The 18,363-nt window shown below is 36.4% G+C and overlaps 1 protein-coding gene across 5 annotated transcripts; it reads right to left on the bottom strand.

The window, feature by feature from the left end:
• Positions 1-386: 386 nt before the first annotated feature.
• LCA5 (lebercilin LCA5) lies at positions 387-18,145 on the bottom strand. Of its 5 annotated transcripts, none has more exons than XM_077174855.1 (11): positions 18,034-18,145; positions 17,673-17,743; positions 17,449-17,570; positions 16,804-16,864; positions 12,938-13,313; positions 9,920-10,449; positions 8,184-8,321; positions 6,871-6,967; positions 5,606-5,751; positions 3,618-3,756; positions 387-1,800 (listed from the first exon to the last, which is right to left on the bottom strand). In XM_077174855.1, the coding sequence occupies exons 5-11, from the start codon at positions 13,134-13,136 to the stop codon at positions 1,001-1,003; spliced, it is 2,049 nt and encodes a 682-aa protein (XP_077030970.1). In that variant the 5' UTR covers positions 13,137-13,313; positions 16,804-16,864; positions 17,449-17,570; positions 17,673-17,743; positions 18,034-18,145; the 3' UTR covers positions 387-1,000. The 5 variants fall into 5 exon arrangements, with proteins under 5 accessions (XP_077030970.1, XP_077030971.1, XP_054485702.2 ...); XM_077174856.1 differs by lacking the exon at positions 18,034-18,145 and adding an exon at positions 17,825-17,968; XM_054629727.2 differs by lacking the exon at positions 16,804-16,864.
• Positions 18,146-18,363: the final 218 nt, after the last annotated feature.

The raw sequence follows: 18,363 nt of genomic DNA on the forward strand, positions 1-18,363 counted from the left end.
GACAAATGATCTGCATTTCAGGCCCAAGAGCAATGCAGACTGAAGAGAGAAAAACAAGAAGGATGTATCTTCATAATGGGACTTCATGACCTGAAGCTATAATTGGACAATTAACTCCACTATGCAAATGGACCAGAACTTATAAAAGTGTGAGACCCCATGACTGGTCATCCATTTTGTGACTATTTTGGGTTTATCTTGGGTGTAGCCCTTGTTGGGTTGTTGTCCTGCCCAAGGTGTGTCCACTGAGGCCTTCTATTAAATACCTACTTTAACTCCATCTAGTCTCTGTTCCAAGTCAGCCTTCACAAGGCATCACCCCCAATATCAATAATATGATATAAGAAGTCAGAACTTTGTGTTAAAGATGATCTACACACAAGAAATTTACTCAACTCATTTAATAAAACCATTTTGTTAAAAAATTACTTAGTAATGATTGGAATTTTACATAGAAAATTCAGAAATTACAAAAGATGGCATCGTATAACAAATATAATCTGAATATATGAGAAGAGTGACACATTTGGTAGTAAGGTCCACAAAAACCTACGCAAAAGGAGAGAGCAGCTGTTCCTGAGTTAATTGTGCTTTTTTTTGATATTCTTCTGAGATAACATGGCAGCAGTGTAAGATACTCTTTCTAAGAGAATTAGTGCTAAGAATGTCTCTTCTACTCATTTCCTGACTGATATTACACATGCCTTCTCCTGGCACAGTTAAGAGGTTCTTAAAATGCCCAATAAAGAAAGTATCTGAGGCCTAAAAGAAATACTCCAAATGAAAAGCAGTGTACTGTGAGCAGCCTACAGGTAAAAATACAAGTTAAAAAACCCCAAGCATCTCTCCTCTGCATCTCTCCTCTATACACATACCCATCTATGTAAATTATTTCTTCATAAGGCTTTACAATAAATCTGAAATATTTCAAATCTATACCTAATAAATATTACAAGAAAATAGTTTTTCAGTATTTACATATGAAACATATAAAACACGATCACTGTAAGACGACTTCTTCAACTTCATCTTCTAAAGAACCAAGGGTATTAATTCCTGGCTTGTTTGTAGTGTATTGCAGACGGTGTCTGTTTAGGCTTCTTCCTTCACCAAACAGCCCATTGTCTTCTTTGACTTTACTGTTTTTATCAACAAAAGGCTTATTACTAGAGCCCCAATCTATGTCCAAAGGTGGTGTATTGTTATTTTTAGAAAGAAGAATGGTACTGGCACCGCTTCCAAAGAGTTGTTCCATTAAATTGGACTTCTTTTCTTTCTTACTATCGAAATCTGCATTTTCCTTAACATTTTCTTCTAATTTGTCACTTTTCTGAGTAAGCCAACTTGGTCTCCCTGATCCCTTCCCAAAGGAAGGTACATAACTACCAAATGCTAACTCACCACTTAAATCTACAGTCCTTACACTTCGCTGCTTCTGCCCTTGTGCTCTTGTGCCATCATCCTGGCTGTCCTTTACAGGAAATCCATTAGTAACTTTCCCAGGAATCTCAAAGAATGGATTCATTTTCTCTTTTTTCTCCAAGGAATCAGATTTTCTTGCTGCATTTATGAGTGGTGCTTGGGAAGTTGGTTTTGTGTTTGTTGTATTTTGAATTTCTCTATCAATTTCTTGCATTTTAGCAAGCAGGAACTCTCTTTTTCGCCGCTCTTCCAGCGTTTCAGTGCTTTCTCTCTCTACTTCAGGTTTTTGAATTTCTGTCTCCATCTTTATTTTCTCTTCTTTATCCAATAAAAAGTTGCTTTCTTTTTTAATTTTGTCATATTCTTTCCTTTGCCACTCTGCAAAAAATTTTTGAACAATATTTAAAATGTTTTAATTTTAAAATACCCTTATAAGATTTTGAAAATAATGCAAGCACAAAAAGCCATTGAGTTTTTAAAATGCTCTTCTATGTACAATGACATTTTTCTGCTACAAAAATAAATTCTTCAAAAATGGCAACTAAATCCACTCCTGGTTCTCTGATAAGATATAAAAGTTTACTGTCATCTTCCAAAGGACATTACCCATGCTTCAGAATTTTCAAAGCAATTTGATTTCAGCCAATTGCCTTCCCATTTCCTGAGTTTGAATGAAGATGAATACAACATTACTGATTTTAATAGTTCTGACTTGCAGAACTTTTTTACTTTATTTTTATTTTTCACCACTGCTGACATTAGGACAGTACTGGAATGTTTGTGTGGGTTCTTTTTTTTTCCATAAAGGGAATAATTTCTGTGAAGTAATCAGGCCTCAAAGTCATAGGAGTCATCACCTGTTTCAAGCATTGAATGATTTAAAATACCCTGCATCAGTTGCATACAGAAAAGACCTTTACATGAGTGTTCTGTGCTTCACTGCCTGGACTCAGAGTGACTGTGCACAGCTATGAAGGGACACCAAAGGTACAAAACAGCAACTTATGGACAGAACCTGGTAATGTTCATGTGTAGAAGAGGGAGGAAGCTTCTCAAATATTTCTCTCTTCAAAATATTTTTCCTCCAAGATAACAGATGTATATTTGGCCAAAACTTGAATATGAGGGACTACTTGGTCCCTCCAACACAGTGGCATTCTCCTTTGAACACTTCACTCAAATTTCTGACTTAGGCTTTCACAAAGTTCCCTGTTACCAACTGTACTTTGGCTCAGGCTTTCAGAAACAATTGCTGTAATTTAGTTCATATATTTAACATGAGATTTTTTTCAGTAGCAGATCATTATGCAAGTTAAGTCAAGAGCCATGTTTCTGTCTGTAAGGTGGGGGAAATACCAGCTTATTCCAAATGATGGGTAAGGTGGGTAAATCATCTTATTCAGAGACATAAAATCAGATTCTTAGCTTATGTAAGTCATGATAGAAGATTTTTCAAAGATTTTACTTCTGAACACAGCTATAGATTTTTAGAATTCCTCTCATATAGAATAAGTACTACTGTTCATTAGCTGCAATCACTGAAAGAGTTCTTTAACATGACAGGGTGCAGTCCATCTAAAATACCTGAGATTGACTTGTGCATTTAAGTGATTAAGATGCTGTGAAAACTAAATGAATAAAAAAGCAGTATTAATATATAATGATACAAACTGACATTTCTCAAATAGCCACACCAAATGATCCAGATAACCAGACCTGAAAAGATAAACTAAAATTTCAAATTATATAAGGCAGTAGAAAGTACTGAAAAAAGGGCTATATTAAGGAAAACATATTTGTTCTACTATAATAGCACAATAGTAAAAATAGTAACTCAAATCTCAATAGTAAAAATCTACTTCCTACCTCAATAACATTTAGCAAGTGAGAGATAACATCAGCATTTACCTTCTATGTCATTCTTGTTTTGTAAAGCACAATCTCTCAGACTCCAATGCTTTTTTGTGGACAGCGTTTTTTGCTGCTGCATACTTAATCACAGCTGAGTACAGGGAATGGATTATTCTATATCCTGTATTTCTTTTTGATTCTTCTTTGCATAATATAACTGAAAATAATTTTCCACTGTAGTGATCTCTGCAAAATCATTTTGCTCTTTTCACCAGAAACCAGCAGCCTCACTTGATTAGTATTCTATGGTGCACTTTTCAGCCTTCAGCTGCCCATTTCCTTACCGTCAGGAAGTTTTGGAACCCTCTCCTCCAAGGACTGCATTTCCTGAAAATGTTTCAGTTTCTCTTCCCTCTCCCTGTCTTGTTCTTGTCTTAGGAGTTCTGCTTGTTCTTTCCATGCTTTGTCTTGAGTTTCTTTTTCCTGAAATAAATTAATAGAAAACTGAAGCTGATGGGGAAAAGCAGTCAATAAAATGAACCCCTTAACAAAATCTTAAGAACTTCTATGTCAGTTTGAAATCACATTCTTACTGCTAAACATAAAATGAGTAAGTCACCTTAAACCAAACTAGCTTTGATGACTCAGGGGTTTGGTCCCAAAATATTATCACCTCTAGAATACTTTTATACACCTGAAACAAAATGAATAGACAATCAACTCTATTTTGTATTCCACCTTTCAGGGAAGTTGTAGCTCCAATCCCATAAAGCAAAATTATCACTCCCAGGGTGGTTCTCCTTAGAAACCAGACATTGTCTTCTTCAGGCAGTTTAATAGAAGGCCACGTTTCACCATCATATTCTCTTAATAAGCAAGCAATTAGTTGCCCTCTACTTTTACAGTCTGACCTTTTAATTCAAATGAGTCAGTTGTAGATTCAGACAATTTCCTTTTGGTACTTAAATTTATGGAGTATTAAGTAACAAACAATCAAAGAGGAAGGTTTAATCTCAGATGACAATTTTAGCTAGTGACTACACATACATATGTAAAAAGCAAGAACCTGCAGAAATGATCTTAACAACAGCAGTTGTTAATCTGCTGTTAAAACAAAATCACTAACACAGAAAAGTAATGGCAATGAAGTGAAGAGAAAGTCTGCATAGTCCAACACATGGGAGTTAACTTTGTATATTGTGCTTATTTTAGAACAAAAACTTCTAGATTAAAAATACCTTTCTAAGAGAAATAGTTACTCCTTAATGAACAAAGAAAAGATGACTGATAGCCAAAAAACCTTCAAGTATTTTTTCTTCATGTACAAGGTTATCATTGTTATATTAAAAAATATAAACTACATAAGGAGATGGTGGCCAGGTATTTAAAATGCTTGACTTTAAGAACTGATGAAAGCCTAGACTACCCAAATCTAATTTACGTTATTTAAAGCAATAGACATATAGAAAACACACAGCTGGACTCCATGAGCTGCACTTGTACCAACTGGGTGGTTCTGTAACTTACTCACCCAAGGATATACTGCAAGAATACATTAAACTGCATCCATAGTTACAGAAAGGGTTTGGGAAGAGAAAACATACAAATAAACTGCCATGTCCCATCCTCAGACTTTTATTTCTGGAAAAAGGTCCTAACCTCATGTAATCAGAATTTGTAAAATTTGTACCAGAATCTGATTTGTCAGATATGTCATTCTGACAAATCATTTGTAATACCTTACAAATCTCTGATTTTAGCCTGGGGTTAGCAATACACAAAAGTGTTAGCAATACTTGTAATTGGTACTATTTTGTACTAAAAAGGGAAATGGAAAAACAAAAAAAAACCCCAAGCATATTGACAAAGCTGGAAAGCCAGAAGAAATACCAGCACTGTGACAATAAGAGGAAGTGTTAGATTTATGCATTGTGAAATAATTCTGGAAAGTAAAAGAAACCACAATTAAGACCAAATTGAAAACAGAGAGAAGGCAGCTATCACTGTTTAACAGATTCCTTAAATAAGCATTAGAAACAAAGAAAAAGGATGAAAATGAAAATTAAGTCATAAAAACTTCAAAGAAGTAATAGTGGCAGGAAAAAAAATAAATTGAGCTAATGGCTCTCAGTAAGACAAAGAATATGACAAACTCTAAAAAATGGAGTATATTTCTAGAAAGGTAGATCTTGTCTAAAAGAACAGAATGTTTTTGAAATTGTATTTTCTATATATTTACACATGTATATTACACATTTTCTAAAATATAAGCTCTGCATTTTACAATCTGATAGGTGAATTGGACTGGGTCTCAAATTTTTATGGAACTCACTATTTTAGGAAGAATTCCCCCTTTCTTGTTTGCTGCGTCACCACAGGCAAGTTCTGATTCTGGAAGAAGTTCTGCTGGTGAGAAGCATCCACTGGTCTGTACACTTTTTGTGAGCTGTAGTCCCTTTTTTATATTTTGGTTGTTGGCTGTAGAAAATACAAACTAATTAAATGGTGTTTTCAATTGAAAATATCTCACTATATACCTGTCTCTCATTTTTCATGATTTGCAGCAAACAAAAGACTGTACTGAAGTCAGTGGGAGTGGAAAGTATTGATGAATTTCACATAGTTGTTTTCAGCATCTGTAAAACCTAATCATAAAAAAATATGCATGCAAAAATTCTACTGAAAAAAAATAATTTAAACCCCACCTTAATGCTACTTATAGGGTCATTACAGTGCACTGAATATTAGTTAAAAACCCCCACAAAATATCTCACTCATCTTACTGCTTGTCACAGAATCCAACTCATAAAATTAAAATTCACTTACTTGAATCTTTGAAACACATATACTTATCTCTACGGAATGACATTTAAAAAAATCTGAACCTAAAATGGAATAATGGTAGAGCATCTATAATAAAACAAGCAGCAGACAAACTGTTTGAAATACTGGCATGAAATATTTAAAACAGTCCCATAAATTTCTGCTTCTTCTGACAAGTAGATTCTACTGATCCAGTGAAAACAGCCTCAGCACACACACAGATACACATATTTATGTAGGTAGGATAAGGTTTGAGACTGTCTTGTCACACCAGAAGAAATCACTGTACTGATACTTTTAGAAAGATTATGTTCTGGGACACATATACTCTGAGGAAAAAATAAGTGCAGCTCATCTGACAGACAATACATTTGAATTAGTAAAAAATAAATAAAACAGATCATGAAAATATTCTTAGCAGTGGAGATATGTATTTTTAAAGCCTCTCTCATTTATTGTCAAATAAATATCTATCATCTACTGGAGATTTTACTACCAATGTTCCCCTCCTCCTTTACTGAGGAAGTTCTGGTATGAAAGGAATTCAAACTGCTGTTTGGTGAAGTTCAGTGTTTTGGCTCTGCTGTGTTAGGGAACAGACAAAAACCCAGAGCTCTGCACCAGTGCTGTGTTGAAAGAAGTGTAAAAAGGTAAATGTGCTTGAACAAGCAGCATCAGGGTTGAGCACTGAGTGGCATGAAAGCTATAACCCAGCTGAGACATTTCAAAGTGATGCTAATAATTTTTCTGCTTTTACTGCTTTATACAAGTTACCTCTTTTTCTTTGTACAATATCCGTGTCTTTTCTAGGTGATGACTTCAACATACGATTAGCATATATATTTTTTGCTTCAAGTTCTCTTTCTTTTTCCTGTGAATGGAAGAGGTAGGTATAAGAACAAGTCACTAGTATTTAATTTACCAGTCACTAGAAAAGCTGTAAATTAAATTAAAAATAGATATGGTAAATAGAAACAGATAAACAATTGTTCCATCCACTCTTTCTGTTTTAAGGATAACAATCACATTCCTAACTCTGTTTATGCCATGAGAAAATAGACAACTTTCTCCCCCCACAAAAAACTCCTTAACAAAATATTATGAAGGAAAAAACCCTATCTCTGCAGTGAAAATAAAACTAAATGTCAGTGCTTCCATAAACATGAACAAGACTTACACCACGTGTATAGACTGCACAACTGAATTTTAAGTGTTGTGAAGAGTTAAAGATTTCAAAGCAAGCAATGATACTTGTCACAGGGCATGTCAGCCTCAGTTAGCAGAGGCCCATTGCATCATACAGGTAGAGATACTTTTCTTTTAGCACATTTACTGAATAAAGTATAGAAATGAACAGTGAGTTATCAGAATTCATCTGACAATGACAAGGTTTCCAAACTGTAAACTCTCCACTAACAAATCTTAAAACTCTTACTCTAAACATTTTAGAGCTACTAACATTACTGCTACTTGCTGGATAGCTGGGAACATGGTGAACTGGTTCATCTCCAACATATTGAGACCTGGAGTTTGAGGAACATTCTCCCAGAAACAAAGTACTTTATATACTAAGTAGAACATAACAATATTTTAAGTACTTTTATTGAGAATTTGGACAACAATGATGATGGTGTGGGGTCTAAATAAACATTTGCACCCATTTAGCAACACATGTGAATATCACAAATAAATTACATTAATCTTCATTCAAACCTACTTTAATGCAAGTATATTAGTAACAAAGCACTATTTACACCTGCAGATTTAATTTTAAATTCAAGCCTTCAAATCTATTTTTTCATAGATTTTGTGGTTTATTCTCAATGTTTGACCATGTATTTGATCTTGCTTTTCTTAACTAGTACTAACAATAATGATTAACACTGAAGCATTCCTGTTATAAAAACTGTAGGGTCAGAGCACAGAACATTTCAATTTAATGCAGAAAAAGAACTCACATGTTGTATATAATTAAATACACATCAGAGAGTGCAGCTACTGGTTAACTATTCAAACCTGATTACAGATACTTCCGAAGATAAAATCCCAGAACATGGTTAGCAACTTCAATTCTTTTCACATTTTACCTTCAGCTTCTGATTTAGATGATTAAGCTCCTCTTGGAGAACTCTGTTTTCTTCTTGAGCCTCGTACAACTTTTTTTTCTTTGAATGTAACTCCCGTTGAAAACTGCTACTACTTAATTCAATATTTCTTTCCAGATCCTTCAGTTAAAACAAAATAATATTTTTTAATAACTGAAGTAATTTTTATAGTCAAATTACTTATATAAAATTAAGTAAACCAGTGTCTTGAGTTTAGATATGGGCTCAACCATTGCTAACACTGAAATAATTTAAACCTTTAATCCTAACTTTGAGGGGGCAAAGCACCTGCAGATGCTGCAGCTCATCCTTTTGAGCATTCAGAGGTGATTTGAGGACATAATAGAAACTCACATACTTTCTGCAAGGCTCTTGCCACAGTGATCTCTAGATCACCTCCAGATCTCTAAGACAAATCTCCTACTGATGGGTAAGAGAGAGAATCCTTCCCTGAGAGTGCAGCATTAGAAGGAAGAAAACAAGAAGGAATTTTTAACCTTTCTACTGAAAACTAGCTTGTGATTTTGATTTCCTTTACATGCCCTCATCTTGTAATAGCTGTTTTAAGTGAAGCTATGTTGATGAAAGTGGGAAAAAACTAGAAGAAAATCCCTTACTTTTTAAAGCATGATTCATTTTAACATGATCCAGTATATAAATGCTGAAATACCTAATCATAAAAGTACAGATGACAGATGGTGACACTACAGGATGAGGTGGTTTAACTAACTCAGCCATTTATATATTGGTACTGTGGGATTTATTTTATGAAAGCTTAGTTTCCAGCTTAATCCTTGGATTTCCAGATCTCTTATCTCTGTAATATAATTTAGGTTTAATTACTAATATAGACACCAAACCATCATATCAATGGCATAACTTAAGCTAAGAATAGTATAAAATTTATATACAATATATAAAATATATCTACTATCAAAATAGTACAACTACCAACAGATTTAATAGTGTTAACATAATTTATGTAAAATGAGTTCATAAACATATTTACAGTGTCTGTAAATGCATACATGCTTTTACATACACTGTAAATGTATGTAAAAGCATGTAAGCATTTACATACACTGTAAATATGTTTATGACATGTTTAGACATGTTTACAAAAATATAAACATTTTTGCTGGATGAAATTAAAATATATTGGACAAATTTCTTATAATAGATACCTATAAAAAGGTCTAAAGATATTTCAGTATTTAAAAAACATGATGTAATTTTGTCCAGCTGCGCTCTTAGATGTGCAGAATAGTGGACAATCAAACACTGTATGAATGCTCTTCAAAATTTGAAAAAGAATGATTACATAATTTTTTTTTTTAGAATTTTAGTGTAAAGTTCCCTAAATATGCAGAAAATTTTACAAACTCTTTCCTTCAAAAAGGACAAACTAGATTGCATAAAGTTGTATTACATCTGCACCTACATCTGAAATGCTATTGCTAGGTATAAAAACATTTAAAAGCACAAATCCACTGGATATATTCTGACAAAATATGCTTAATTTGTAAAGAGAAATTTGAATGTACAATTATCTCATATGTAACTATATAATCAGCTTAGAAATAATTTACTTGATTCTACTTATGGGTAAAACCAAAAAATACTGGTTTTCTATTTGCTCCACAGCTGTGTAAAATTACAAGTCATTGTGGAAAGAAATATCTGTACCAGAATTTCTTGCAAAAAGAAAGTCATCCCACCTTAATTCTTTTTTCCCTGTCCTCCAGCCTGCTCTCTGCTAAGGCTAGTTTCTTTGCCAGGTCATCTCTTTCAGCAAGGTGCTTATCTGCAGACAGTTTTTTCAGCTTCTGCAAGACAGTTTTTTTCCGGTACAGTTCATCTTCTGTATCTTTCAGCTGTCTCTCAGTTGCACGTTCCTTCTCCTGAGATTTTCGTAGGCGCTCCCTTAATATTCTAATCTCATTGTTGTGCCGAGCAAGGAGCTGAGAGATTTCGTTCTCTGTATCTTCAAACTTATTCAAGGCTTTCTCCTGCCTGTGCTGAAGCCTCTTCAGTGCCCTGTTTTCCTTCTGCAGCTCATCCAGTTTGATGTGGAGTTCAGTCAGTTCATTTCGGAGCTCATTGATTTTCAGCAGCCTAGCAGAAAGAACTCTTTTTGTAACAAGATCTATATCTTTTGCAGGAGAATCCCTAGTGAGGCTCTGAGAACGGAAACCCCACCGTGTCCCTCTTTTGCTTGGTGCATATTTGGAATCCAATTTCTTTGTGGCTGAGAGAGGAAAAATAAAAAGCGTGTTTACTATTAGACAATGCAGTTTGTCTATTCAGACATCCTTGGAACCAAGCTCTGCTTGAAACAATCATACAATATCTAGCAGAGATGGCAGCTTTCAAACTAGACAATAAAAGGCATATATATGAGAGTTATGCTCCTTTTGATAGCTGAAAAATGGAGATTTATGTCTGTGATCTACTGTAGGAGGTAATATCTGCAGCCATTAATATAGGACCCTTGTAAAGTAATAATCTGCAAATCGTATCAGAAATAAGAGTCATATTTTGTTAATATTTGATATTGTTTATTAAAATGGTTTAGAAATACTATACTGTAAATGCATACAAAATTATCACATGCTTTTAAAATGGCAACAATTAGCTGAGCATTAACCAGTTATGTATTATGCCAGATGTAATTCTCCCAGACAAGTGCAGTAGTATTTTCAAATCCAGCTGCCATGCTTACAGACAAAACAGCAGATTTCAAAGGCTCAATGCAAAAAGCTTCTGAAGCAAAATGATAAATCCCATGAAAATTCAGTTCTCCCTGAGTAATTTATTCTTGTATCACAAGTTATTTTCCACACAGTATTCTCATTTGATTACTTGTATGCACTGCTTGCATTCCTATTTATTGCTATTATTATTATTGTCATCCCCACACATAAAAGCTGAACATTTTGTTTCTATCTTATGTGCCTCTCATGCCAAGCTCAAAGAATGAATCATATAATCCACTAAAAATATCTCTTAAAACGACTGAATTAATAGAGTTAATTAATAGAGTGCATAATTCCTTAAGGTACATCAGTGTTTGAAAGAAGCAATTACCATCCAAGCAGCAGTTTGTAATTCTGGCTTGAAAGCTGGGATACAGCACTAGTCCAGTTACATGTACACAGACAGTGTGTGTGACAGCAAATGCTTCCTCCTACCTTTGCCACTCACCATGTTTCTATTCTACTGAGAATACTTGTTAGCAAAAATAATGGCTTAAAAATACCTTCTTATAATTTCCTCTAGACATTTTGCAAATATATTCATTTTCTCCTCGGTGCTCATTATTTTTCCACAGCTTGGGCAAACAAAAGAAGGTGTGTTTTTTCCTTTACAAAGAACACTTATGTCACATTCAAGTGTGAAAAGATTATCTAATACATGCACTGCAGGAATGATGCCACTCCTATCACCAACTAAGGGAGTTCCCATTAACCCTAGACTTGCAGTCCCTGTAAGAATTTCTCCTTATTTAGGGCACACATAAAATTCCACAACCAATATTTTACTTTTGATCATAGAGTTACATTGGGGAATAGTGTATTTCAAGACAATGTAATACGACATTCACAGTACCTTCATGTAATAATTATATTCAATTCTGGCTATGTAAACAAAGAACTGGTCACACATTTGCCCCCTCCAAATTAAATAGCATGGTGGAACTGCTGCTTTTGGTTCCCAGACAGTCAACCCATAACTACCATGGAGGAGATGCCACTTCTGAATGCAGAGATGCTCAGCAAAACACCAGTTGCACCAGGATACCCACACTGTTAAGCCTCGGTAGAGATACATTCCCTGAGCAAATTAAACACTTAAGGTCAGACCTTTTGGCACAGCCTACATTGTAACACAGACCAAATGATTCACACACTATCAAGCATTTATCAATGAGCAAAACCATCTGCCCAAGAAAGGTAGGACACGCTATGACTTCACTGAAAAATGTATACAATTATTTAGAAGAAGCTGTCAAAGTGTGGCAGAAAGCCTTCACAGCCCTACTTCAGCCCAGGGCCTGCATAACCATGCTACTCTTCTTTGCAGGGATGTTCACCTCCCAACAAACAACCAAAAAAGCAGCCTATGTCTGTGAGGGAGCTCAAAGTGGAGTTGTGTCATCTCAAATTGGAAATATTTTACCCTCAGAGAAGCAGCAGGAAGAACTTTCTTTTGAATCTCCATCTGAACCTAATTTTCATCAAAAACATTTTCTTTTTTTTTTGCCAAATTAGCAGTCTTTTGTTTATTTAAAGTCGCAGTATTATCCTGTAAAGCTGAGTCAACTAGACTTCCACAAGACACGTATCTGTAGGTTATTTGGTCAGGGAAATTTTAACAATTGTCTCCTTTTTACAGACTGCACAGCAAGGACACGCCTTGGGTTTTTGGCCTTGAGCTTTTTGTCAGTGACAAAAAGAAAACACCAGCATGATTCAACAGAAGGCTAGTATAAAAGTCATTTTCACTTGCTTAGAAAATTATGAAGAATTTTGAAAATCGCCAAAATTTCTCCTTATGCAGGAGAGGGTTAATTTCAATTTTCAATGGAGCAGGTACTGGCTACCTGCCATCTGTAGTATAATTCACATGAACTGTACTTGTAGATGCTTGTAATGCTAGTTTCTCTATTTTGAGTTTTCAAAGATAATTAACTCTTTGGAACAGTTACAAAGCAGCAATTTCTGCTACCTACCTACCTTGGTAGTGCAACAGGCTGTTTGAAGTCTGTGTTTTGTGATGTCTTTTTTCTTGGTTTGTAGATGGAGAGCTTAGTGCTGGCGACTGGCTGGATGAACGAGATGCATTCCCTTCATCTGAATAATAGGAGTCACTATTTTTATCCTCGTCTGATTTCCTCTCCTGCTCAGAATCTGGGCTCCTTACTCTTTCTCCCATTTTTCAGGTTTAACGGCTTTCCAGGATTTTCTCAAAGACTGCTCATTTTGGCACAAAGGATCTTTTAGTTGTCACAATGGCAGCAGTTTGATTATTTCCTCCGGTTTATCATCTCCAAGCATGAGATCTCTGCAGTTCAGTTCAGCAAGCAGTAGCTATCATTCAGAATGCATTTTTCTGCAACAATTTAGAGAGAGGAAAAAAACCAGTGAGAATGGCTTTGGTTTTAAGAAAGAAAGAAAAGTAAAAAAGCTGTAAAATTATTCATGACTCCTATAACCTTATGATACACACTGTGCTACCTATTGTTTATATTAGTAATTATATTTATATTAATTATTTATATTAAATGTGACAGGAGTCACTCTAGGAATGCTACTAGCATTACATTTAATACTCTGAGGTATTTCAATCCCAAAAGAGAAATCAGAATATTAACACAGCTAAATCCAGAATAAGAAACTACTCCCACATTAGAGAAGGAAAAAGAATAATTTGAAAAACAAAAGAGAACACAAGTGAAAGTTTGTTGATATTCAGGAAACTAATTTAGACATGTTTTAAAACTTTTTAACCAAATGAATTAACAACTTATTTGTGTGACTTGAATTGAGATATTTGTAAAATTTGAGTAAATCTTCCATTTCTCAATTTTTGACATTCCAACAATGTTAAATAATGGGCTTGAATATCAATTGCCCCATTTGTCTGGAAAACATCCAGTCCCTAACCCCTAATGAGACTGCACTATCTATCCCAATCTTCACCCTGAAAAGTACTCCCATACCCTACAACATCTGGTGCTTCATGCCTTCAAGGATTGGCCAGAGCAAACACATTTGTGTCATGTGTATTTATATATTTACATCTATATTTATACGTTTTTTGTATCTGATAAGAGAGACCACAACACCAGTACATGATAAACATTACATCTGAAGCAGATATAAAATAAGAAGGGCTATTCCTGCAGCCTGATGCAAACTGAAAAATCCCATATCTCAAGGTAAAATCATCCCATTTTGTATTTGGAGACACTTCCTGAGAATGTAATGGAGCAAATATATTCTAAATTTTCTTCACCTTCAAAGAAGGTCAAAAGAATTTTCTCAATAGTTTAGAAGTGTTTTACTGACTATGCTCAGCTTCCCTTGTCTTTTGGCTCTCTCACCACTCTTGGCAGCTTTCAAGCTTAATTTCACCATCTCTTTCTTTTGAGATATCATGCCTCTAGTGGGTGAATAAATAGGGTCTGCATCAGAGCCCATCAGTTCCACCTGTTGAATGACATAACCTCCTAGCTGATTTCTAAATGGCAAAGCAAATTACACACCAAAAAATTGAGCTGCTTTCAGTCAAAACTGTTCTATGCTGCAGGACATTCAACATACCTGTAAATGAGCTGTAAATTTTTCACTATATTTTTATATCCCAAATAAAATAAACTTGGCCTTCTTCTCAGCCTTCACTGCCTATACATGCATTATTGCAGAGCCAAGCAGAACAGAAATGTCAGCTGCCAAGACAGTTTTCATTACAAATTCAAGCTTTCTGGCTCAGTTCAGTGTTAGCACAACTCTGTCTCTAGTGACTGGAATCCATTTGGCCTCATAATCTATACAGAAGGAATTAGAGGAATAAATATCCCATCAGGTTTCTAAACTAGGAAGATGGTTGGAAATGAATACTGAATTACCTGGAAAAGAGTATTTTTGTTACTTAGGAAGTAACTTTCCAAAATAATGTTTTTAAAACACCCAAATATTTTCAAAGTGATCCAAAAAAATTAGATGCCAAAAACTTATGTCAAAAGAATCTGAGAAAAACTAAAATTTCACTGCAAAGCCTAGAAAGTTAAATAAGCTATGCTTGAGATCACCTGTCCTAGAGATTGCTAAGCACATGCTGAAAGGTATCATTATTGTGAACATTCAAATAATCAGGAATGATTTTTCTTTTTCCTTACAAGATAGTGCAGTTATTAAAATTTCAAAAGGACATACCTAATCATAACTATAACTAAGATCATGTAAGAATATTAGAACATGTCAGGGTGCTTCCCTACTCCCAAACACTTCCTTGCCTAACTCCTGGCCCCACAAACACCTGTGCAGAATGGATATTATTTTGCTCCTTGAAGAGTAAAACAAGCCTGAATAGGCAGCATTTTGGGCACAATCTGTTCTCTAGAGGATGCACAGGCAAGACTGCATCAGATGTGGTTCCAAAGGACAGAATTTCAGGGAATGCAAAAAAATATAAACAAATATATTAAAGTACTAAAATAAAATGAGATATAAAAATAGTACTCTGGAGGCACAGACCTCACATTCTTACATTTAAGGAAAGCATAAATGCCTACAGTCATGTCTAATTATATATATAAAACAAGAGCCCTCACTTCCACGTACCAAATTAAAGCTGATCAGTTATTTTATAGCCTCACAAGAGTTCACTGAAGAGGAATAATCTTTTTGAAGAATGCTTTTCATAACTCAGTATATTTAAAACAAGCAAATTCTAAGAACTGGAGGATTAGAATTATCCACCACTCCTGTACTGGATATTCCCCACTCCTGAGAATATTTTGCTAAGTATCATTTTGACATACAGTGATATAAATGAACAGGAATTTTCTATGCATTTTGCAAGTACTTGAAAAGTAATGGAATGAAAACAAATTAAAAAAGGTAAAACAAAGAAAGCCCTCTTGAGGAATACCCAAAAACATCTCTTGTATCTTCAAATGGTTTTCAGTTCCATAAACTGGTAATATTATCATATTTTCCATACAAAACAAAAAAACCTTAATCTGTCAAGTCTTGCCAAATTAATTTTCCAACACTTTATAATACAATTTGATTAACAAAAGAATGCACAGTTTATTTTAAGAACAAAAGAGTAACTAGGATATTTGAGTTTCACTTCAGTGAGCCTAAGGACTGTTTAATTAAGAAATGTTTTGGTTCCCTGACTTTCCAATTGTTACAAACTAGTTTGAGTTGATTATAAAGAGAGTTTAATTCGTGTGAATAAGATCACAAAGATATCTATTTTCCACTGTAGGTTTAATAAGTTGTGACAAGTGAAACATTATGGATTAGCAGGGGGTCTACTAAGCTCCACCACCACCACCAAAATCCCAATCCTGTCCCCTCAAAAGCTCAAGGCATGCTTTTAAAAGCCTAACGAATTGAGATCACATCAATACAGAGTGGCTGAAGGAAATCTGGAACTTGCATGAACTTTAGAAAGGGTTTTGTTTCCATGATTTCATACTCCTTCATTTCTGCTACTTCTATTGCTATTATTTACATATTTTGTATCAAAACCATGTTCATCATTACAAAAAACAATCAAGCACCAGGTCACTGCAAAGGACATGACAGACAAAACAGAGAACAAAAAACAACTGCAACAGTGACAGGAGATTCCCTATTACTCCTAAGTAAATCACACAAACAGAAATTGAACCGTGGAATTACAGGTATTATGCAATAGAAAGCAAGGAAAATTACTTAGCAATTCTTCCCACGCAGTGCATCTAAAGCTTAGTCCTGTAGTGCAAGAATCATAGAACTTTGAGTGTCCTTTGCCCCTCGCAGACCAGGGGAAGCTCAGTGCTTTTGCTAGTCACCGAATGGCACTTCCCCGCACAAACACTGACCTCTAACGGCCCGCTCCGTTCTTCCACCTGCTCTGAGACAGGGACACTGCAAGAAAGCCAGCTGCAGACAAGTACAAAAGCATCAATCCAAGTCATTGAAGTGCTGAACTTAAGAATAATTTCAAAAGAAATTTGTCTCCCTCCTCTCCCTGCATCCATCTTCTTCATATCCAAATACTTTAGGTTTTACAGAAGAGAGCCAAGCAAAATTATTTACTTTTATGACATCAAAAAATACTGAGTGATGAGCCTTAGTGAGGACTAAGTAAAACTTCATTAGGTACTGCAGCTGCTGGCTTAACTGTATGCAGTTTTTCTAGGTTTACTAGCTTTTAACAAAATCACAGAATCAATTAGGTTGGAAAAGACCTCAGATATCATCAAGTCCAACCTATGACTGGACATCAGCATGTCAACTAATTCAGGGCACAAAGTGCCACATCCAGTCTTTCCTTAAACAATTCGAGGGATGATGACTTCACCACCCTGAGTAGCTCATTTCTATGTTTAATCACCCTTTCTGTGAAGAAATTGCTCATAATGTCCAACATAAATCTCCCCTGGCACAGCTTAAGATTGTTGCCTTGTCCTGCATTTTGGTGAATTAAAACGCTCTATGATTTTAAAAGCCTATGTTACATTTACCTGGCTCTGCCCCAGTAAGCCGCAATGCTACTTGTGTCAGATCTCAAAATGAAGAAGCTGCTCTAAGTCCCAGGTCAAAAATGAGGAAATGGCACTTCAAACAGAGCACATGCAGGCCAGTCCTAAATGGAGGAGCAGAGATTATGTTTCTAAATCAGACTGCATCACGTTGGCCCGTGCCGTCGCTCACACTCCCACCCCCAGCCCGGTGCGTGCGGACTTACCCAGCTCAGCCCAGCCAGCCCGAGGGCAGCCCTCCGCCTCCCGCAGCTTTCCTTCACTCAGCCGAGACGCTCTTGAAGAACACATTGAATGTTATTTTCAAGCAGCACTTCGCGATGGCAAATTTTAAATGCAATCACCGAAACCGACATACACTAAACGACTTCGAAAGAAAGGAACTGAACACCAGCGGCCCGAGACCTTTCGGAGGCCAACCCCAGGCCTAGGCCCGGGCCCGTTCCCAGCTCCCACAGCCCCTAGGAAAAGGCGGCCCCGCGGCAGTCCTGTTTCCCCCCCGTGGCGCTCCCTTCGCCCCGCGATGTCCGCGATGTGCCCGCCGCCCCCGGCCCGTCTCGGCGGTACCTGCCCGGCCCCTCGGCCCGCCCGGAGGACGCGCCGGCGGTTGCCGCGTTACGCTTAAAGGGGCCGCGCGGCGGCCATTGACAGCGGCTGCCCGGCAACCGGCGGCGGGGCGGGCTCTCCTCCTCAGCCATTGGCTGTCCGCCCTGCCAGCTTGGCGTCAGCCGCTCTTTCCATTGGCGGGAGGCCGAGCCCTGGCTGCTGATTGGTTGAAACTCTGCTAAAGAGGCGGGAATATGGAGGGGCTGAACGCTGCGGCGCTGCCTTTCTTCGCTGCTGTGCCCCGGCAGCGCCTGCAGGGGGCGCTGCGGGCTGGGCCCGGGGCCAGGTGAG

The sequence above is a fragment of the Agelaius phoeniceus genome, chromosome 3 (genome assembly GCF_051311805.1).
Source record: "Agelaius phoeniceus isolate bAgePho1 chromosome 3, bAgePho1.hap1, whole genome shotgun sequence".
NCBI classification, from domain to species: Eukaryota; Metazoa; Chordata; class Aves; order Passeriformes; family Icteridae; genus Agelaius; species Agelaius phoeniceus.